This window comes from Electrophorus electricus, chromosome 22 (genome assembly GCF_041902795.1).
Source record: "Electrophorus electricus isolate QZ-2024a chromosome 22, ASM4190279v1, whole genome shotgun sequence".
NCBI lineage: Eukaryota > Metazoa > Chordata > Actinopteri > Gymnotiformes > Gymnotidae > Electrophorus > Electrophorus electricus.
The window spans coordinates 15,079,845-15,088,512 of NC_137518.1; the positions used below are offsets into that span (position 1 = coordinate 15,079,845).

Below are 8,668 nucleotides of genomic sequence, written 5' to 3' on the forward strand. Positions count from 1 at the left end.
GTTTGCCAAGAGTTTTGTTACTACTTCTAGCTACTACCATCTGGACATGTTTTTCAGACACCAAAAAATCTTGACACACTGACATCATGTTTAGATGATGGACTTTACTTCCAGAAGTAAAAAACTGAAGTGAACCAAGACAAATGTTCCTGTCTAGGTACAGCACATTATTAGTACAAAAGTATATGAATGAGGTGACACTAAGCAATCAAATTAGCTTAAGCAATAAAACATGTCTCAGCAGCCAGTAGGGGTGTTTTTTGGTGTGGCTGATGCCAGCAAAGTTCTACGGGCCATCTCAAGAACACCCTCCTTGGTTTTGTTTCCCCCAATGAAGCCACTGGTATGGACAAACACACAGCCTGGGATTCCACTGAGCTGGGACAGGTCATCATCCCTGATCCCACGCCACTCCTCCAGTATTGACAATCTAAACATGGAGACACATATTGGGTAGACACAAAAACTAATGAATTTCGGCACATGGTTATGAAAAAGTCTCGAGTCCATCATGGGAATCAAATTCATACTATATCCTAAACCACATCTTTCATTCTAGACAATAAATTGTAAAATGTCCACCAGCCCACCACTTGAAGCTCAACCCCAGTAACACTGAGCTTCTGTACATCCCAGCAACTCCCAGCCCTTACTATTACCTCACAGTTTTCTTCAAGAGCTCCCTGGTATCACCATCCGGATGCTCGTAGCCTGGATAAATTTGGACAACCAGTTGTCGTTCTCAATTCATATTTCAAATCTGACCCGGTCTTGCAGATTTCTCCTTTTTAACATATGAAGGATTCTGCCCTTTCTCTCGCAGGAAGTTACCTTGGTACTTGTAGAGTCTCTTGTAATCTCAAAGGTAGACTACTGCAATTTGCTACTTGCTGGTCTTTCTCTAAGAGCCATCACACCTCTATAACTTATCCAGAATGCAGCAGCACAACTGGTTTCCAATCTTCTGAAGTTCACACATCACTCTGCTGCTGCGCTCCTTTCATTGGCTTCCAGTAGCTGCCAGGATCAGATTTAAAACCTTGATGCTTTCCTACAAAGCCAAAAATGGACCAGCCCCTCCATACCTGATGTCAATGGTCAAAGCCTGACCTGTACCTCGAGTACTTAGAATCACAAGTATGGTTAAATACCATGCTTCAAGTCTCATGGAAGACAAGCATCAAGACTAGTCAATGTCCTGGCTCCTAGATGGTGGAATGAACTTCTGCTTGCTGTCCAGACAGCAGAGTCCCTTGCAGTCTTCAAACGCAGACTGAACACCCATCTATTTGTGGAATATTAAAATGACCACTGATCCTGCTTCTATGTTGACTATCTGAAAATCTAGTCCTTATTGTAGGGTACTGTTTATTGCACTTATCCTTTTCTGAGAGAGAGCTTATGCATTTTGCACTTCTAGGCACCAGCACTGATCCCTGTATTTCAACAGCATTCTAGTTCATTGGTATCTTGGACTCTAACCTAGTGTGCTGGTTAGGATGTATTCTATGAGTAAATGACAAAGCACTATTGTAAGTCACTCTGGACAAGAGTGTCTGCCAAATTCTGTAAATGTAAGTCTCAACCCAATCCTCAGACCCCACTCAAACTCTGCGCCCAGTACACCTCTACCAGCTGTACCTGTTCTGAAACGTGTTGATCCCTGCCGGCACACATTGGATTCTCCATTGGCCATTCTGGTCTGGAAAGAGCACAAACTTGATGGGCACTTCCACTTTCAGCTCTTTTTCCAGGGAGAAGAGATGCTCCTTCCAGGGGCATCCACCTTGGGCCAGCAGAAGTACTTCCCCAGTGGGGTCCACCTGAACATTAGCATTATCAGGCCCTCTTATCACCACATTATGGAGCTACAAATCAGACTAAATAATCATCAATACTGAAAGGTAAAAAGTCTCTTTCTAGTAGATCATGCCTTTCTCCATCTAAGCTGCAGCTTATGTTAGTGCTAGTAAGTGCCTGTGTCTGATTGATTACCTTATGCCTTGTCTGAACAGCATCCTCCACTACTCCTCGTGCTGGGAGCCATGCATTCTGATAGTAATCCAGCCGGTCTAAGAACTCAGCTCCCACCAAGGCCATGGCTTTGTGAAAACCCTCCTATCACACAAGAACTTCGAGGTAATACTGTGCTTGAGCCCAAACATACAATAATGAGATTATAACAGTTATCAATATTTTAAGTGAGTTAACAGGCGTTTGGATATATATTATTTTCCATATTAGGTGACCATCAAAACACAAATTGTATTACACTAATCAAATTAGAAAAGGCTGCCTTGTACCTACACAATGATATTAAACAGAGTGCATAAACCTGTGTGGAAAATCTATGCTATCTATGAAAGTCAAACTAATTATCCGTCACAAAGGAATTCAAAACAAAGGAACATTCAAGGAACAGCACTTGAGAATTTCAAAATTATACATTTGGAATATGATGAACAAAGATAAAAGACTTAGCATCAAAACAAAGTCTGATTATAGTATGACAAATACAGTATAAACATTGAGACACAGTGGGTAGACGACTGTAGACATCGGAAACAAAACTTTTGAAAAAGGCAATTTTTGCATGACTTAGATTACTACTTATTTATGCAACTATACATAACTAGGGTTAAGAGACACTTCACCATTTGTCTAATATAAGACAACACTTCATTAACTCAGGTTGCAAAATTTAGAATATAATAATACCTATATATAATTCCTATATATAATAATGTTACCTGTAATTACTAAACATGTGATACATAGCAGGCATATACGAATGACGGATAGCTGCTATTTAAAAAAAAAAATTAAATATAAGTTTAAGTGCCACTGTTGTGTTTTCTTCTTTAATTTCCATACCCGCTATATCAAATATTGTCACCAGTTTTGCTAGGCTTGAACTATTCTTTGAGTTGTTTGCAATGTATACATAATGTTCTTGTAACTACTTATCATAAGGAAATGTTAACAAAATATGTTTAAAGGTAATTTGACAAGCAGAAACACAAAGTGTAAAAGTTTTTTTGTTTTGTTTTTTTAAATGAGCTTCATCACAAACCTCTATGTCCTGGCATTTACCGTTCCACCATGGGTTAAGATAGCTGACCCGAGCACTCAGGGTAGTACTGACAGTGTAGCGGACCTCTCCATCATACTGAGAAATCCCATTATCCACAGCATCCACCTCCTCCACAAAGTTCTCATACATCTGAAACAAAGTTGTTACTCTGCAAGCTTATTAAGGCTAATTAATCACTTGGCTTAATTGATTAATGAATCAGTTAATTAATATTAGGCTAAAAAATGGCTGCCTATTAAACATTTTTAGGTTTTCCAGTTTTCCAGTTACTTTCATGTGTCACTTGAATTTCTGTGATATATAAAATGGCAGTCACTAAGTATGATTTGAAATTGCCATTTAAATGTATACGTATGCTACTACTTTCATGTAATTTACATAAAGATTTTAATGTTTTATTTGAAAATTTGTGTGAATGTAATTAATTTTACATTTTAGAAGCATGAATTATATATTTAAAAAAACGTAAGGAACAAATTCAGCACTGTAAAATTGGAAACACAAAAATGGAAACACAAAACATCAAGTTCTCTAATGCAAGAGACCCAAATTAAAACGTCAAGAGTTCAGTCTCTGAGTCTTTTTTGTCAACAGCTAAAATAATGAAAGTAAAATAAAAAGTAAGGATTGGCCCATTGGGCAATACCTGAATTGTGATTACAACCCATGGACACATTTGTTTTTTTCAAGGAACTTAATTAATGTAAAAGAAAATCAAGGCTAACAATTTCCCTCTGCATAGAGCCTGAGGTGTCTATAATGCTGAAACCAAAGTCAAGCCTAACAAAGTTTGAGTTTTCATAAAAACTAACCTTGTCATAGAGGATCTCCAGCTCTCTGCTTTCCTGTGTTAGGTGTGTTAGAGAGGAAAGTATTCGCCGACCAAAGTGAAGATAAACCAAACCTGCTGAGCTCAGCTTGGTTAGCCATGGCTTCTCTGGGCACAAGCTGTTAAAGGTCTCCACAAAGCACCTGAGAATAAAGAACTCCTGTGTAAACATCCCACTGTTCAATGTTAATTCATAACAGTGACCAGCAACACATACAGGAACTTATCAAACATCGGAAGTTAATGGTTTAGGAGAGAGACAAAAACTAGGCGGACCACAAAACTGAAGACATTAAATGTACCTGCAAAAGGTCTGCAAGTAGAACAAAAGAACAACCATCATTCTACTATTCTGCTGGGCTACTGTTCTACTATGTCTATCATTATACCATTTTCAGAAATCTTAGAAAGAAACATCATAAAAGCTATTGCAATTTATTTGGAAATGCTTGACTCATTTGTATGTACAAGTAAACTCAAAATACTATGATGCGACTAATACAATCACAAGTCATATCCTTACAAGGTCTTTTAAATGTTAACAGAAATCTCTGTAATGTTGAATCAATCTTCGTATTCTGCACAGAAATGTCCAGTTTAGACCAAAATGATCAATCACCTCCTGTCTTGTACTAAAAGTGCCAAATAGGGCTCATATTGAAAACTGATCTCCTCCTGATTCAACACACTCATTGATGTCTTTCACTATAGTGTCAGATTCTTTAATAACAGATGGTGCAGCCATCAGTAATAAAACTGACCTTAGGCTGCCCATTTTTGTCTGTTGAAATTATTGCACTCCTTAGTTGTTACATATTTTAGGGCTGGTTTCCTGGACATGGATCTTACTCAGGGATTAAACTGCAGTGCCAATTTTGAATCAACACTGGGAAGTTCTTATAGTATATGTTTAGGCTTAACCTGGGGCTGAGAAACTGGAAGCTACTGGTTCAGCAATTAGCCTAGTATGCTCCTTTTTAATTTAGTCCATGTTCCCTGGTGAGATACATTAAAACAAATCCTCCACCTCCTTTTTTTTAGTGTGTAGGATTCTTCTTGTTCTTATTTCCTTCTTTGTATTGAATGTCTTTATAATCACTGTATTAATTTCTCCAATTATCTTTGAAAAAACATGACACTGATAAAAAGACAAACTTTCCACATTCTGAAATATATTCAGAAAAACCTAACAACTTCAAATTATATAAACTGTCACTCTTTAGGAAGTAAGCTTACACTGACTTAAAAATGATTAAATAGAGTGATTTTTGTGTATTTAAAAAATCACCATAACTCTACAGATATAGGCGATATAGGTTATGATCTTACTGTATTTATCGAAAAAAAGAAATAGCTGACGAACAAGACTCGAAGATATAACAGTCGTTCATCCTGATGTTATATTTGTGTAGAACAAAATCGAGCAATTAGCTATTGAGCCAATAAATTGACCAGTACCTCTGATGATGGTCGTAGCGGTGCGTGCTTGGATCATATACTCCACCAACATCCACCACAACATCACATGTTGCCAGCTGCGCAGGGTCTCGGGTGCGAATGACTTCTGCATCCTAACGGGGGGGCGGGGGGTTCAAACACCGTGAGGATAGAACATTTTAACATGTGTGTGTGTGTGTGTGTGTGTGTGTGTGTGTGTGTGTGTGTAGGTGTGTACTTGTCACCTTGTACTCCGGGAGCTGACGCAGAAAATAACACGCCAAAGCCTCATCGCAATGAAAGGTTCCGTTATGCGTGCCGATTTTAGCAGAAGTCATGGTCTCAAAACAAGGTCTTTTCGCCAGGTGCATATATGGTCTCTGTGTCGTAAAGGCGCACGAGCCTTTGGAAGTCGTAGTTCGCGTTGCAGATGCAATCTTACATGAACACAGTGGGATAAGTCTGTAGTTCCTGTGAACGTAATACACCAACGGTTTTATGCTTCTCATAGAACCGGGCATCCAAAACGTCGTGAACATAAACTACAGCACGCATGTGTTACAGCGGCGGATGAGAACTCTTCTTCTACCGTTATCAAGTTACATCCAATGCGCACATACCGCCCTCTGCTGTCACACAGCGGAATTCGTTTTCAATTGTCCTAAAAAGGAAGTCTGCATATTACTTTTTGCTTCATGATTGGGATCTGCATGTAAAACGCCAAAATATATAAAATATATGCTTTATAAATGTGCCGATAAAGCACCAAGTTATAGAGATATTTATGTTTTGCAAAACTTGAGAACTTGTAGAACTTGGTCATTACTAATATTTCATTAATAAATTGCATTAATAAATTCCATGACCTGTCTAGTACATCTAGCAGCAACTTTAGTTCCTTGGACTGTCTTGTATTGAATTGTCCAGCAAGAGTTTCTGAATATATATGTGGCATATCCTGAATATCTGGGAGGTTATTTAGCGTTTAAACATTCATTTTTTTCATAAAGCAATATGTTTATACACTTGACACAGAGTGGACTTTAACACACAGTATACTGAGGATCATCAACTCTGGTACCAGTGGAAAATAACTAATTTCATTGCTACCATAGTAACAACTGACAATGCAAACAGATGCAATGTTCATTAGTATTAAAATGCCTTGCCACTGGAAATTACAAATTCTGATGATCCACAGATGTTCAACAAAATGATAAGCAAGACTTCTTCTGGTTTCTTCAATGTAATGCTGATTACATTTCTTTCAAGTGATACAATAGACAACTTCTGTAGTAATGCAAGAAGAAGACTGGGTGATAACACACAGACGCACACACATGCACACACACTTATATAAAATTCCCCATTCGCTCTCTTCCGGGTGGTGTTTTTTTTTCCTTCAAGCCTACCTCACAGGCCTGTGAGTTTGAGGATCCTGCGTAGTATCTTAGCTGTTCCCAGGACTTCAATCTTCTGGATGGAGATTTGGGATGTTGTTCTTGAAATCTGCTGCACTCATTCTTCCAGTTTGAGGGTCACAGCTCCTAGTGCTCCGATTATCATGGGATCCACGTTTGCCTTCACCTTCCACACCCTTTCCAGCTCTTCTCTCAGCCCTTGGTGTTTCTCAAGCTTTTTGTGTTCCTTGTTCCTGATGTTGCTATCACTTGGAATTGCTACATCTATCACAACGGCCCTCTTCTGCTGTTTGTCCATCATTATTATGTATTGTTGGTTAGTCTTTACCATTTTGTCAGACTGTCTGGAAGTCCCATTCTCCATCACCTTCTGGGGTGTATCCCACTTTGACCTCGCAACGTCCAGCCCATACTCACCACAGATGTATCTGTATACTATACCAGCCACTCAGTTATGGCATTCCATGTATGCTCTGCCTGCTAGCATCTTGCATCCTGCTGTTATGTGTTGGGTTGTTTCAGTGGCATCTTTGCACAGCCTGCGTCTGGGGTCCTGTCTGCTATGGTAGGCCTCTATTGATCTCGTATTCAGAGCTTGTTCCTGTTCTGCCATGATTAGTGCCTCTGTGCTGTCTTTCAAGCCTGCCTTTTCCAGCCATTGGTAGGATGTCTCTTAATCAGCCACTTCCATTTTTGCCAGTGGTACATAAGGTGCAGGGGTTAATTATATTATTATATTATTCCTATATTATTATTTTATACTTCACTGCAATTTGTTTGTAGTTTTTTTTTAAATTTTCTTAAATCCTGATACACAAGCACACATTGCCTTCCTGCTTCATATTTCCCCTTGAGCTCCCTGCTTGCCCTCGTTAAAATGTGAGTTGTGCCTGCCATATAGTGACTCATTCTACAGTCACCATCTAATATTACAGCTTCTGACTTCACATAGCCTATTGAGGATTCTGTTGCCAGGGCAACCTCCTCTTTCCCCATCACCCTCCCTCTTCCCATCAGGTACCATGTGACTTTCAGGAAGGCATTGTCTGGTCATTTTATTGTCATTAACTCTTCACTGTATTGAATAATATCCATAAGCAATTTATATTAATCTAAAGGAAATATCACGGCTAGTGTAATTTTTTGTGATCTTTTAAGGTTCCCATCTCCTCACCTTTAGCATGAACATTTGATGATGGCATTAAATCTTGCCACTATATATGAATAGTATCTAAAAATGTCAAAATATATAAATGTACATGGTAAGCTGTGATTTTGAGTGGTACATAATTATATGATACAGGAAACTGGTCAGGGGTCTTTTATAAATGCAAAGCTAAATGGATGCTTATTAACTGAAAACAATGCCATTTCTGTGTTTTAGCGCTGGCTCTATGTGCAGAAGTTACTGCAAGTTGAGTAGTTACTTCAAGTTTCCACTACTGTAGATGAGAAGGTGTCTCAGAGGTCTGGTACAGCCACTTTAGATGAGATGTCTATTCTTTATTGGTTGTTACCATCCTATTGCATCCAATGTATCTGATGGCTTTCGTTTAAACCACAGCACAGAGGTTAATGTAAAATACTTATTACCAACAATGGAACTTATAGCCATGACCTCCTAGTTCTGTAGTTCATAGTGCTATCTTCCCCACTCATTTCTGGATACTATTTCTGGATACCCCCACCCAGAAAAGTCATGTTGTCACTTCCAAATGTGCAGCAAAATTTTAATATTTTTTTGAGCATTTAAATCTGATAAATTACAAAATGTAAAGAATACATCAGTATTCCATGATAATTCAGGATTATGATGAAAAAAATTAAATATTAGCCATTATTATCAGGGTTACTCATATTTAAATTGCCATGTTAGACCCAGAGTTA

General features: G+C 38.5%; 1 protein-coding gene across 1 annotated transcript; it reads right to left on the reverse strand.

Annotated features, from left to right (window-relative positions):
* Positions 1-84: 84 nt before the first annotated feature.
* myg1 (myg1 exonuclease) lies at positions 85-5,937 on the reverse strand. The gene is made up of 7 exons (XM_027012449.2): positions 5,606-5,937; positions 5,382-5,494; positions 3,907-4,066; positions 3,074-3,223; positions 1,996-2,118; positions 1,642-1,823; positions 85-430 (listed from the first exon to the last, which is right to left on the reverse strand). The coding sequence occupies exons 1-7, from the start codon at positions 5,897-5,899 to the stop codon at positions 238-240; spliced, it is 1,215 nt and encodes a 404-aa protein (XP_026868250.2). The 5' UTR covers positions 5,900-5,937; the 3' UTR covers positions 85-237.
* Between the last annotated feature and the right edge of the window lie 2,731 nt (positions 5,938-8,668).